Here is a 15130-nt window from a genome sequence, read left to right on the forward strand (position 1 = left end):
ATCTTCAAAATTACACAGACCATATGCTTTATTTAATGTGAAGGCACAACTTTAACAGTTAAAAGCAAATGTGTTTCAACTATTTGATGTAAGTGTCAGTACCAGCTCTTAAAAATATGTATTTGCAAGCATATCACTGAAGATTCGTTAAGATTGTCAATTCAAAAGTCAATTTAAAAAGTCAAACTCTATTTGTAGAAAATCAACTGACACATTATTGCAGGTCTACACATTATTGTTGGACAATCTGTTCACCAGCAGTCACAGGGTTTTCTTCATTTGTTGCGTAGTCCAGATGGTCCATCACCTAGGCATAAATAAAAAATGTCAGGAAATGCAAAATTTCAACTTGCCCTCAATATTCACTACTTTGGCCAAAGGATTCCCACTTTTTAAAAAAGACAGGGAGGGGGCACCTGGGTGGCCGAGTGGGTTAAGTGTCTGCCTTTGGCTCAGGTCATGATCCCAGGGTCCTGGGATTGAGCCCCATGTCTGGCTCCCTGCTCAACGGGGAGTCCGCTTCTCCCTCTCCCGCTCCTCCCACTCAGGCTCACTCTCATTCTCTCTTAAATAAATAAATAAAAAATCTTAACAAGACAGGGAGTACTCCATGGAACTGACCACTCCTTTTAGAGCAATGAACTGGTTCAAAATCCAGGCTCCTAAGGATATGGTCAGATTGACATGGAAAGAAAGCCTAATCGTTTGACTCAGGGCCAATCTGATAAATGCTTTCTCTGAATCTTCCACTATATCCATTTCCCAATATGAACTGGCCTTCATGGTAGTGGAAACTCTACCACCAAAGGAAGATATTCCTGATGCTTATTCCAGGATGCGATTCCAGGCAGTGTTCACTGCTAAAGGTGAAAAAACTAAAAATGACCCCACAGGTCACTGTGAGAATACCTGCTACTTTGGGGACAGTGTAACCTGGTTGACACCTTGAACTAACTGTAAAATAATCTAAGAATGATACATGAAATTTTGGAAATACTGTATAATAAACATTTCTGCCAAAACCAAATAAACTGAAGGTACTTAAAGGTCAAATGATTCTCTGAAAATAAAATCAAGAATACATTTGCTATAGACTACTCTAGAGGAATTACCAGTTAAACTTTTCTCAAATGGTCACTTCAGCTCTGCTCATATATTTTTTTCATATTTGGGACTGAAGGAAAAAGAAACTGCTTACATGTTTTCACTGTGTTCTTCACATGAAATTACTTAGAAATAGGAAAAAGCACCCATTGTCTTTGTGAAGATTGTCAAAGATTTTTAGGTTAGTGATTTTCAGTACTGTGATGCACATATTCCCTTCTTTATCAAGAATTAGAAGAAAGACCACCAAGATAAATGTTCCTATTTTTGTTAAGTGATTCTAAAAGCTTTAGCGTTTTTTGGAAAAAGAAACAGTGGGATCACTCCCAAATGGGGTCTCTGACCCTGCCACACAAGAAGACCACCACCACATGAGCTAGGCTTTCAGCTGACAACTGTCTCAAGAAATGGAGACAGCTTATAAAGCCCAAACATGCCAGTATGAGTCATCTCAAGTCCCCCCATCTATGAGTCATCTCAAGTCCCCCCAAAATCAGTTTTGAGGTCCTGTATTTGCCAAAGATATCCCCTAGATTAAGACAGTTACATATCCGTAGCACTTCAAGGGAGGAAAACAAAAGCCCAGTTGAGACAGGTAACACATTTATCACACACTTCACCACATGAAACATATGATGACATTGTTGAGGAGTTGATTTTAGTCACCATTTAAATGAGGGAGAGCAAGGAGAAGCATGTAAGATCTATTTAGGTCCCTTTTCTTCTAGCAATTTAGAAGTCCTGGGGGTGAGAAGTTGGAGCTGTGGGGAGAAAGAACGGAGGCAGCCTCAGCAGAATGGATGGTGGGGAAAGCCTCTTCCTTCCCCAAGACCTGCTTCCCCTGGCAACTGTACCCTACTGAATTCACAGCCTATACTCCCTAAATTATCACATGTCTTTCTTTCCTAATCCTCAGGTACCTCATTGGCACTATAATATAATCCCTAACTATATATATATAAATGTATTTGTTTAAAAAACAAAAACTTTCAAAATCAATTTATTAAGAAGTAAAGATCTGTACTCTGTATTTACTCTACCAACTTTTCAATAAAAGCAATATAGAAACATGAAAAGCAACCTTGAAATAGGTTTTTAAAAACATAACAAAAATTAATATAGATAATAAAATTGGCGAAGTTGGTACAGTTTTTCGTAATATTTGTAAATAAGAAAGCCAGTTTGGAAAGATGTCCTCTGATATTGGGTCGGCATGCCTGGCATTTACTGATAGTTCTGCTTATTTATAATTAAACCAATCTCAAGAAACACTCTATTAAAACTCCCATTAAAGGGGAGTAACTGGAGAGTTGTTGATACTAAAGCAGTGTTGTTCTAAGTATCTCTGTATTCTAACTTGTCAGTTACACTTGTGACTTCTAAAAATAATTAGAAGCACTAGTGACATTTAACAGAGACAAACCCACTGTTTACTGGATAGCAACAAACTGAACACTTACTTCCTATCCTGAGTAAAATAGCCCATTGGAGGTTGCTGCATAAATCTAACTTCACTGATTTAGTATTAGAAATTAACAAAAAAATCCCCTAAAATGATGATGTCTCTTAGTTATTCTTTATGCCAAAGTAATTAGGCCACTGCTTGATTTTTCTCTCTAGAGAAGAAACACCTTTATTTATTCTACAGTAGTCAGAACTTAAGACTTTGGGTAGAATCAAATGGAACTAAATACAAAAGCTCTTGAAGCATTCAAGAAAAAAAGTTGATAGCAACTAATAGAGTAAGCAGGTTTGAGTTATAGACTATACAATTAAGATTTCCAAATTAGTATTATTTTAGTGAAATCCTACAGAAATGTTGTTTCTTTTGATCAGAGAAATTCATGGAAAGGGCTGAAAGACTCTAAATAAAATACTAAAGTACTTCCCCGAAGTCTCTAAGTTTCAGCGACCAATGGGGTATAATTTCCCCTTTGAAAAAAGCATAAAAAGGCTGTCAAGGCTAACATGACATTTAAAAGGTCTCTAGGGCAAAGGCCTGCTTTTTACCACCACTATTCTTGCACTCACTCTACTACCAGGCATTGGAGTGAACCAAATGATTAGCAGCATAAACAAGTATGCCATCACCTTAGATTCTAGCTTCATTTTATATTACCTGTTTTATATTTGATTATGTCAAATAGTAGCAAAAACTTTTGGCACTTGCAAAAAAAATGATTATATATAAAAACTGTAGAGACACAAATCTAGTTTGATGCTTTAAAAGTGCCTCACTTTTACAAACCCTATATAATTTTGGTAATTCTATGAGGGCTGCTAAAACACAAGCTTATATACATAGACACAAAAGTGACTAAAGGTCAGTGGATTAAGGACCGAACATTACAGTTGCTTTGCATGAAAGATTTCCATAACATTAACTGAGAATTTATAGTACATATAACGCTGTTATTGGCACTGTAGGTTCCTAATACCTAGAAGATAATAACTTAATGAGGGAGGCATACATAAATGTCTATACTACAAGGCAGATGTTAATAAGTATTTAAAGTACAAAGTCCACAAAAAATATGGGGAAAGGTGAACCTGATTTCAACTGGAGAACTCTTGGATATCAGCTTGGAGAAAGAATATTTTGAGTTGGGAATAATATAAAGCATATTCTGGAAACAGGCTGACAATGCTATGAACATAATGGAGGCAGGGGAGAGGAGGGAAAGGTTATGAACACCGCTGGCCAGAGAGATGAGCTGGGAATGGCCTGAGGGCTGGCTTCAGGGCTGACCCACAGGCCAACCTTACACTGGGTTGATACCTAGTCTCCCTCTGCTTTACTACACTTGTTGAGGTTCCAAGTTATACTTTCAAAGCCTCAGTCTAGCCTTACCTGATCTCATCCACCTGCCCTACCAAGCCCTGGGGTAATCCACCACTATGAATTATAGATTCTCCTACCTGTCTGTAGATCCAACCTCATTTTATGGATGAGGAGACAAAGTCTTCACAGACCAAGTGACTTGCCAGAATGGATTCCAAAGCCTCTAATGTACTGTCCCCCACAAATGGCAACAGTCAAGCTAAATTAAATTTTTGACTTTAAAGGTTGGACAAAAGCAATGAGATTTCCTTTTTCACAGTAACAGGGGAGTAATTTTGTGAAGGCATTACATTCTATAACTTTCAAAAATGCTAGTTTTCTAAAAAAAAAAATCTCTCCTGGCAGCAGTTTATAATATTCTGCAACTAGCTTGACTAAAATTTCAGCATGTGTCTATTCTTCATATTTTAAAATCTACTGCACAGTGGGAAAACGGCTGCATTTTTTTTTTCCTCTGAGGCTTGTAATGGCTATCAAGTCTTTTTGCAAATAAGTTAAAAGAACCAGATTTAACAAAGACCTGAAGATTTAACATTCAAACTGGGAAAATGGAAATCTAGTTAAGGAACTGAAAAATAACAACCAAGCCAAGAAACCAAAACAAAAAAACCCGATTCCTATATATAATAATAGCAAATGCAGTGTTTATGATGTGCCAGGCACTATTCTAGGCAATCTGCATATTTTACAACAACCCTCTGAAGTAGGATGATTATTATTCCTTTTTACACTGAAGGAAACTGAGGCACCAAGAAGCTAAGTAACTTGCCTAAGGTCATGTGGCTAATAATTAACAAAACCAGAGATCAAACTTAGGCAGTCTGGCACCAGACTCCACACTTTTTATTACTATGTGCTATTTTATATTCTGAATGTCTTTACCTAATAAAATTATGAGACCACACTACAAAAGTGAGAAGTGTATAACCAAAGTTGTCTTAACTTTTCAGGTATTTTAAAATAGATTTTCCTACCATCAATTGCCTTATTTAGCTTCCATGTCATGTTGTTAAGGCCCTGGAGTCAGCCCTGCTGGGGCTATTTACCACTACTTTGTGCCCAGCTGCAATGATCTTCCCCTTTATAGGTAGAGTGCAGGAGGAGGGGTAGAGGGAGAGAGAGAGAGAGAGAGAGAGAGAGAGAGAGAATCTGAATCTGAAGCAGAATCCTTGCTAAGTGTGGAGCCCGATGTGGGGCTCAATCTCACAACGTAAGATCATGACATGAGCAGAAACCAGGAGTCAGACGCTCAAATGAGCCACTCAGGCGCCCCTCAAGATGATGATTTTTAAGAATGAAACTTGGATGGTCCAGGGCAGCATTTGTTCATAGGGAATATAAATGCATCCCTTAGTTGAATTCCTTCCTTAGCTATATCATCCTCTTTCTCCTCAATAAACATCATAGAGAGAAAGGAGAAAAGGTACTATAATACCTTTTATAGGTATTATAGAGAAAATGAGCTTTGGATATTTCCAAAGAAACACAATGTTACTACAGTTATGTCTACATCTTTAAATATTTTTATAGTGTGAGTTGGCATAAAAAGATCTCCACACAAACTGTTCAAAGTAGTTGCTCCTTGGGGTGCCCGGGTGGCTCATTCGTTAAGCGTCTGCCTTCGGCTCAGGTCATGGTCCCAGGGTCCTGGAATCGAGCCCCGCATCGGGCTCCCTGCTCAGCGGGAAGCCCGCTTCTCCCTCTCCCACTCCCCCTGCTTGTGTTCCCTCTCTAGCTGTGTCTGTCAAATAAATAAATAAAATCTTAAAAAAAAAAAGTAGTTACCCCTAAAGGGACGTGGGGACATGTGGAATAGTTAGAAAAGGACCTTCTATGTTTACTTTAGGCACTTTTGTATTACTTGTTTAAAGAATGTAAATACGCATTACTTTGTAATTAAAACACAAAAAGGAAAATAAAGTAAAAACAGGGTTAGGGCATATGTAAAAATTTTAGTTCATTAACTGCCACTAATAATGTTAACCTATGAGACATTAAGATAAAACAAAGATAATCAGAAGTACTTTAATGAACATCTTTTCACATCAATTTTGCCCAAATTTTTACTTTATTTATTTATTTATTTTTAAGATTTTATTTATTAATTTGACAGAGACACAGAGAGAGAGGGAACACAAGCAGGGGGAGTGGGAGAGGGAGAAGCAGGCTTCCCGCTGAGCAGGGAGCCCGATGCGGGGCTCGATCCCAAGACCCTGGGATCATGACGTGAGCCGAAGGCAGACGCTTAACAACTGAGCCACCCAGGCGCCCTACTTTTGCCCAAATTTTTAATTACTTTCTGGACAATACCCTGAAGAGAAATTACTGGGTCAAAGGAAATGGTAAAATACAGCACATGTGTATGAGAATATTGCACAGCCATTAAAATGATTTTTTACAAGAAATTTAAAAATGAAATAATACAAACATGCAGTGAAAAAGCAAAAGAGAGAGCTCTTTAGAGTATGGTATCATGTACCCACCTATCCATTTACCTAGGAAGGCCCAGAAGGGGATTTAAGTGATTAAATCCTAAGAGTGGCTACCTCTAGATGGTGGAATTATAGGTGGACTTAATTTTCTTCTATTTTTCTACATTTTCAAAATCTTCTGTAGTAAACACTTTTTTTTTCTTTAAGAGAGAATGTGCGTGCAGTGGGAGAGGGGCAAAGGGAGAGGAAAAAATCTCAAGCAGGCTCTGAGCTCAGCATGGAGCCCAACAGTGGGGCTGGATCTCATGACCCCGAGATCACAACCTGCACAGACATCAACAGTCCGAAGCCTAACCAACTGAGATACCCAGGCGTCCCAATAAGCACACATTGCTGGGGTGCCTGGGTGGCTCAGTTGGTTAAGCCTCTGACTCTTGATCTTCGCTCAGGTCTTGATCTCAGAGTCCTGAGTTCAAGCCCCACATTGGGCTCTGCGCTGGTCATGGGCCTACTCAAAAAAAAATAAATAAAATAAAAAATAAATAAATAAAAATAAATAAAATGCTTTAAAAGCCGTATTAAAGGGGAAGGAAAATTTTATAAGTAAAAATGCTGGTGATGAAAATAACAAGAAACATACTTAATCCTGTAAGACAGTATGTATACTCTGACAGTCCTGCTAACATGAAAAATGATTTAATACTGACCCCAAACAAAATTTCCCCATGTTGCTCATCTTCCCTGTCCTAATTTACCTCATAATTGGTGAATCAGATAAATGTGCCTAATTGTAGAAACCTCTTGCTCACAGTTCTGTCCTGAGTTTTCTCTTCTCCCTCTATCTTACTCATCAAGTATGCTGATGATGCTTCCAAATTTGTCTCTAGCTAGGTCTGTTTCCTGGACATAAGGAGACATTTATTCAACTGCTTATTTCTCTCTCTTCCTGTTGGTCCTACAGGTACTTCATCGAATTCATCATCTTCTTCTTTAAACTTGTGAATGGTATCACTACCTACCCACCCAGTTACCTAAGGCAGAAATTCTGGACTCCACTTCCTTCTCTCCCTATACTGACACTATCACTATGTTCCATTAATTATGCCTCTAAATTTCTCTTGACTTTGTCCTCTTTTGATCTCACTACCATACTAATTCTGGCTACTATCGCTTCTCATTGTAATAGGTGCTTTAAGTTTTGCTCCCTTCTTCAGTCCATTTTGCAGATTTCTTAAAACCCTTAAATGGTCTCCAATGCTCTCAAGATAAGAGTTCAAAGACCTCTTCAACAGTCTTTGGCTTCCAAGACCCTATAGGCTCTTACCCTTGCTTCCTTCTCCATTTTTCATTTCCTGCTGTTACTCAATATTATAGTCATCCTAAACTTCATTCAGTTCCTAGAATGCGCCATGCTCTCTTCCCTCTGAGCCTTTCAAGACATAGTTCCCTCCATATGGAACACATGGCTCAATCTTAAAGTTTCAACATAAATTTAACATTCTTTAAGAAGCCCTCCCTAAGGGCTGCCTGGGTGGCTCAGTCGGTTCAGTGTCTGCCTTCAGCTCAGGTCATGATCCCAAGGTCCTGGGATCAAGCCCCACTTGGTGCTCCCTGCTCAGTGGGGAGTCTCCTTCTGCTTCTCCCTCTGTCCCTCCCCCAACTCATTCTCTCTCAAATAAATAAAAATCGTAAAAAAAAAAAAAAAAAAAAAGCTTTCCCTAAATCACCTTTGACTGTCACAAAATGACAAGCACTGGGTGTCCGATTGTTAGCTTTCATGGCACCCTACCATGACTAAGAAATATAGTTATCACACTTTGTTAGTGACTATCTGCATTCTCTACTAGACTCTAACTTTCAAGAGGCCATGAGAGTAGGCCTGTTACTAACTTGTTCATCTTTTATCAACAGCACCTAAAATAGCACCTGGCTCATAGAGCTGCTCAATTAACATTTACTAAATGAAGAAATATGAAAGTTTTAAGAAAATGATTATGAAGAGCACTTTTTGGGTTGTGACTTTCAAAGGCTAACAGTATGTGTTGTAGGACAAATCTATAAAGATAAAAATCTCTACGTGGGTGTCCTCATGTACAAGTTAAAAGCTATCTTACTAGTTTAGTTAAGGGCCTTGTGGCCATAATTCTTTGTGCATAAATATAAGTTGAGACAATGGCATTGTGAGGTAGACAAGGCAGGTATTATCATCTTAACCAAATTTCAAAGGAATTATAAGATTTACCCAAAATAATTCTAGACCAGTGCTTCTTCCAAATATAGTAGTCTAACTTAATAAGTTAATCATCTCTTGTTAAATAAAGATGATGCTACAGACCAACCACAAGGTGGATATGAACTTTGAACTGTTTATCTACTAACAGAATTGCAGTCATCCACCCAAAGCACTTCTATTTTTGTTCATGTGACCACTAACACACAGGTATGAGGGCAGATGGAGGAGGGGAGTTTGTTGTAATAGGGCAAAGCAGAGCTAACTGCCTCATGAAGGGGTCGATGCCACGTCCCTGACCTTTAATCAGCTAGAGTTTCCCAACCCTCTTTAATTTCAATGGAAACAAACTTTACTGGAATATCAAGAACATTTAGGAAAAGAAGAAAGGGGTTTAACTTCAATGAAGAAAAAACTCAAACATAATAGATTCTGATATCATGATTTTCTCTGTTCCAGGGAAGTCAGTCTTGATCCGTTTAAATCTGAAATGGGTACCCTATTTAATTTAGGTAGACCCATTCAGGTGCTGAAGAAAGTACACATTTTATATCTGCAAAATCTCAGGACTCTTATTATAAAGAGCTAATGTTAGTCTCAAAAACTCAGTACTTAACATAGTATTACTTTTCATGAAGTCTACTTTTGTGTGGATTTGAAAACTCCATGTTGAAATGCTGTTTTGGTTTTCCCTGTTGCCCTCCCACTATTCTTGGTAGTTTTAGCTTGAGTCACCAGGGTTTTGGCAACCGACTGTAGGAGGGATGAGAACTGCTGAGCAGCAGGTAGACAGTAAGGTGGTAATGGTGGAAAAAACCTGGGATATCCTAATAGATGCAAGGAAACTTTGGGGCACATAAAAGCTTTGATATATATATAGGCAGTTCCCAGCCAAAGTTAGTCACTAAATTGCATCATAACTTGGTAACTGAGATAGAAGCACATACCTGATAGCCGCTACCTTTCCAGAACTTTTTCATTTCCTTACGTCTCCAAGCAACAATTGAGGCAGTAACAAGCGTGCAAGGAACTAAATAGAGGAGAGCAGGCTGCCCCTTCTTCATCAGCACCAGAACAACAAATGTGAGTATCATGCCAACAGCGTAGGCTGTAAGAACACCAATTTATCAGTCATTTCTACATGCTACCAAAGTGGATTTTGACTCCCTTACTGAAGTGGTGGTTTTCAAATGTTTCTGAGGACATTTTTGTCCCATTACTTTTTTCCTGATTTGGGGGGGGGCAGCAAAGCAAGGTTTATTGAGTGATAGCAAAGTGATAATACAAAGCTCCCGAGGAGGGAGGGGACCTGAGGGAATTACCCATATTTTTCCTGATTTTGTTATTTTCCTAGACAGCCATTAGGAGAGACATACATACCTCATTGCTTGTGAAAGTTTGAAAACTGGTTAGTATTTCAATTATAATTACCCTCATCATTAATCATTGACAAAGATAGTAATTCAAAGAAGTCTCCATTATCTGTCACTGTTGAGGATGTTGAGTTGTTGCACATTTTAGATAACTAAAATATGTACCTGTAGGTACTAAAACTTGCTTTGGAAAATCTTCCTCATTTTGATTATATACTTCCTGGACTTCTTCAACAAGTGCATACCAAACATCATCTGATCTTTTCTTCATGACTCAGTGTCTCACCATGAACACAGGATCTCAGAATATTGGAGCTAGCAGAGCCTTCATAGACAGGTCAGTTTACCTCCTGATTTTATGGACGAGGCAATGGAGGACTAGGGAAGTTATGTGAACTGCCCACAGTTATACAGCACAATGGACAGAGGGCCTTCTTACCTGCCTCTGCACTGAGTGTTCTTGTATTCTATCACACTGACTGGTGCTGGACTTGAATACATTCATGCCCTCAGGCAATACCATTTTCAATAGGCTCAAACTGCTTTTCTTATTTCTTTATAGTTTTTTTTTTTTCTTTTTATCATCTTTTCACTCACTTAGCTGTTCTTGCTGTCGGGTACCTATTCCTAGTAATAGTCTTCTCTACTGCTAGCATACACTTTTAATTTACTGCATTTAACTCCACTGTGGAATTGAAAACCTTGCCAGAACAGTATCTAAATTGCTCTGGAGCAGGCCACTTACCTAGGAATAAAGAACACTGGTATACGGACTTCAAGATACCTGTTTGATATGTTTAGAAGTAAAGTATTTTTTGGCTTGCTTCCTGTTCTTGTCTGTTCTCAATAAGAGAAATAGAGGGATAAACGACAACTACTTCTGCTGTCGCAGGTGAGATGTTATTGTGCCATAAATTCATTTATATAAATACATTGTCATTCATATAGTATTTTAAGAAAATCTAGTATTATACAATTTATTGTCTACTTGTGTGCCAGATGCTCTAAGAAGCATTTAAGACATAAAATCTAACGATTTTCTTTCACATATAATTTTTTAAACCTCAAAAACTTATGATATAGATAGTAAAGTATTATTTCTTTTTGATGGGAAAACTTGTCTTACTAATTAATGAAGAATTAGAATCCAGGACTCTGTATTTTTAGACCTCGACCTTTTCCTATAGACAATACAATTCAACATACTAGAAAAACAAAACAAAAATTTACCAATTGTGGAGGAAACATAGTATATAGAGGAAGAACCAGTCTGAACATCAAATCTTCTACAGTATGCAACCAAGAGGCCTAAAAACAAAACAAAACAAAACAAAAAAACCAAAAAAACACACCAAACACATTATTTTCTTAAAACAATAATAGCAATACAATTCAACTATTAATTATGGCAACACTACATGCTATATTGTATTTAACATTCATTTTTGCATCATGAGAACATTAAGGTACCTCAAATTCTGGACAAAATTTTATATGATTTTTTAACTTAATGCCATTTTTAAACATTTTCCCAAACCATTAAAGTCTTTAAAAGCATGAGTTTTTATTAGCTGCTTAATATTCCATGACAGAGAAAATTTTTTTGTATTTTTGTGGTTATAATGTCTCCTCTTTCATTTATGATTTTATTGATTTGGGTTCTCTCTTTTTTTCTTGGTTAGTCTAGTTGAAGGTTTGTCATTTTTAAGATTTTTTTTTTTTATTTATTCATTTGAGACAGAGAGATAGATAGAGAGAGAGCATGAACAGGGGGAGGTGCAGAGGGAAAGGGAGAAGCAGGCTCTCCGCTGAGCAGGGAGCCGGATGTGGGACTCGATCCCAGGACCCTGGGATCATGACCTGAGCCGAAGGCAGAGGCTTAACCATCTGAGCCACCCAGGTGCCCTAAGGTTTGTCATTTTTATCTTTTTAAAAAACCAACTCTTGGGCATTTGGGTGGCTCAGCTGGTTAAGTGTCTGCCTTCAGCTCAGGTCATGATCCCTGAGTCCCAGGATCGAGCTCTGAGTTGGGCTCCCTGCTTAGCAAGGAGTCTGCTTCTCCCCCCCTCTCTGCTCTTCCCCCTCTCGTGTTCTCTCTCTCTAACAAATACATTTTAAAAAATCTAAAAATAAAATAAAAAGCCAACTCTTAGTTTTATTCATCTTTTCTACTGTTTTCCTGTTCTCTATTTCTGCTGTCGTCTATTATTTCCCTCTTTCTGCTAACTTTGTGCTTAGTTGGTTTTTCTTTTTCCAGTTTCTCAATGTATGTGGTTATCACTATAAACGTCCCTCTTAGAACTGCTTTTGTTGCATCCCATAAGTTTTGGATGTTGTTTCTCTTTTCATTTTTCTCAAGGTATTTTTAAATTTCTATTTTAATTTTTTTCTTTGATGTACTGGTTGTTCAAAACTATTTTGTTTGATTTCCATGTACTTGTGAATTTTCCAGTTTTCCTCTTGTTATTGATTTCTAGTTTCATACCATTGTGGTCAGAAAATATACTTGGTATGTAATTTCGATCTTCTTAAATTTGCTAAGATTTGCTCTGTGGCCTAACTTGTGATCTATCCTAGAAAATGAACTAAGAGAGTTGCTACACTGGACTTTGCCATGCCAACTCACAAGGCAGAGCTGTTGGTTTCTCTGTCTCTACCTGGCCTTACTACATAAATGAAAGGGCTTTTGCAGAAGAGCTTATACTTTCTAGCCCTTCACAGGCAGTTAGTACAGACAGACTGTAAGAAAAGTGAAGGACAAACTCTCAGCTGATTAAGAAAGACTAGTTATTACTTCTAAGTTATATTATTCCTGGGCTGGGATTAAGTTTATTCTATAGGTAGCCCAGTGAGAATAATACAGAGAAGATACATCATATGCTATATTTTTTGTATTATAATGCTCTAGAAGCTGGTGTTCTGTTTCTTCTCTTGACCATGACCTTGCCTGGTATTCCTAAACCACTTTTCATAACACATAACTATTATTTTAAAATAGAAGTCATAGAAACTGCAATACATTTGGTATTGTTAAACTTTTAAAGAGTTTTGTTACATACTTTCTTGGGGAAGTAGGTCAAACTGATCCTAGGTGCTTCCTCTAAGACACCCTCTGAGCCATGGGAGATATACTTTGGTTGTTACCATTTGAGCTTTATCTTCTACCCCTCAAAATGCTTTTTTTCTATTTTGGTCACTGATCCCAGCTCTAGCAATAGCCACAAATACTTAACACTAAGAATAAGTTAACTTTTAATAGATACTAAATATTTGGCAATTTTAAACCATCAGTATATTTTTACTGAATTGTTACAAACAATTGCTTACCTGGTACAATAATGTCTCCAAAACCCAGTATTGAAACTGGCATGAGGCACACACTCATTACTGAGAAATAGGCCAGCTTTGGTACCCTGATGACTACTGGTAACTGTAATTATGGGGGGGGGAAAAAAAAAGGGACTAATAAACCTCTTAGGAATCTTTAACCGTATCTCTTAGAAAGGGAAGGATTGATATTAGAGTAATTGTTTTAACATTTTTAAATAGACATTTTAGAAGAAACTGAAATCAGAGAACATAAACTACACACATATATACTCTGAATGCATAGAGAGCTTGAAAGAAATAGATACACAGTTTCGGAAAAATGAAACCCAACACACATCAGGGTTAACACAGTATTAATCCAGTATCCCCACATCTAACCTTTATTTTTTTTTTCTTTCCTTTTTACCAAAAATAGGACTCAGGCCTTGAAACAGATTTTTTTAAAAATCTGGATTTTTTTCCCCCAAAGAAGAGTCTTGTCTCAGAGGGTATGATTTAAAGTCCAATGAACATATCTGAAATACAATCCTTACTTTCTCATGGGGAGCTGAGGGTTGAGCAGTGGCTTCCACCAAGTTTCCATCATTCTAGGATGAAACCCAAGTCAATAGGTATTTAATAATTTAGAATAACTAGAAAAGGGCTATATTTTGTGAGAAATAAAGTTTTACAATACCTTAACATGCACTACATGACCAATGAATTACACAGGAAGGCAAAATTATTAACTGGACACACATATATATACTGGTAGCCATTTCCATTTAATTGCCATACCTACCTTTTCATTATTTCCAAAAGGTCCAGCTGCAAGTTCAACCATGATACTCTCGCCATTCTAAAATTGAAGAAGATGAAAGAAATTGCCCAATCATTTAAAGAGAACAACCTACCAGTATTTAAGAATGATTTGATCCCCTGGGTAATGGCCTACAGTAAACTGGTAAAAAAATGGGCTGTAGACAGTTTTCCTTAAAAAGTACAGCAAAAGCTGGGGCCATCTAAAACAAAATTCATCAAGCATATTGCTCCATTCATTAGAGCTCAACAATGATCACAAACTAGCAGATAAACCACACACAAATTATTCAAGTGAAGCTTTGGGCACTGATCTATACTGACAACTATAGCTAGCATTTTTGATAGACGATAAATTTTAAGTGCTTGTAGTTACATTATGTCATGTACTATGTGTCCTTAGTCATTTTTAGCAGTAACAATGAATAGAGACACAAGAAATACTGAAATCTTTTGTATTTAGATTTGTAATAAATATTGGTAACTTTATTTGAATAAAAATACATTTGACCTGGGTCGCCTGGGTGGCTCAGTTGGTTAAGCAACTGCCTTAGGCTCAGGTCATGATCCTGGAGTCCCGGGATCGAGTCCTACATCGGGCCCCCTGCCAAGCAGGGAGTCTGCTTCTCCCTCTGACCCTCTTCCCTCCCGTGCTCTCTATCTCTCATTCTCTCTCTCAAATAAATAAATAAAATAAAAAAAAATACATTTGACCTCCTAGCTCCTCACCATAACAATGAAGCCAAACTTGAAAAGACCCAGCCCTGAAGAACTAGAGAGGCTTCTCTAGCCTGTCTCCTGTCCAGTTTCAGCCCTGCCAGATTTTTATGTCCCAATCAAAACATTAACCTTAGCTGAATTTCATCCATTGTGTCTGGCTAAGGTCTTTTTATGTGGGCTGTGTGAGGAGCGCCTTAATAGTTCTTTCCTGACAGCCAAGTCTGTTGTGAAGGGGAAACATTTTAAGGTAGCAAATGAAGATTACATGAGTAGCCATCTATGCTTTACATTATGACGAATA

At 37.6% G+C, this 15130-nt stretch overlaps 1 protein-coding gene across 2 annotated transcripts in view; it reads right to left on the minus strand.

Moving 5' to 3' along the window:
* Window positions 1-10: 10 nt before the first annotated feature.
* SPPL2A (signal peptide peptidase like 2A) overlaps window positions 11-15130 on the minus strand; it is a 155977-nt gene continuing 140857 nt past the window's right edge. Inside the window, exons 13-18 of one of the 2 annotated variants that reach the window (XM_027570769.2) lie at window positions 14093-14149; window positions 13845-13898; window positions 13309-13411; window positions 11212-11289; window positions 9556-9716; window positions 11-307 (exon numbers count right to left, since the gene is read on the minus strand). In XM_027570769.2, coding sequence (XP_027426570.1) covers window positions 233-307; window positions 9556-9716; window positions 11212-11289; window positions 13309-13411; window positions 13845-13898; window positions 14093-14149 — 528 coding nt within the window. In that variant the 3' untranslated portion in view covers window positions 11-232. The remainder of the gene's footprint in view (window positions 308-9555; window positions 9717-11211; window positions 11290-13308; window positions 13412-13844; window positions 13899-14092; window positions 14150-15130) is intronic. The other variant, XM_027570767.2, reaches the window with a different exon arrangement.

This window comes from Zalophus californianus, chromosome 6 (assembly GCF_009762305.2).
Source record: "Zalophus californianus isolate mZalCal1 chromosome 6, mZalCal1.pri.v2, whole genome shotgun sequence".
Taxonomy (NCBI): Eukaryota; Metazoa; Chordata; class Mammalia; order Carnivora; family Otariidae; genus Zalophus; species Zalophus californianus.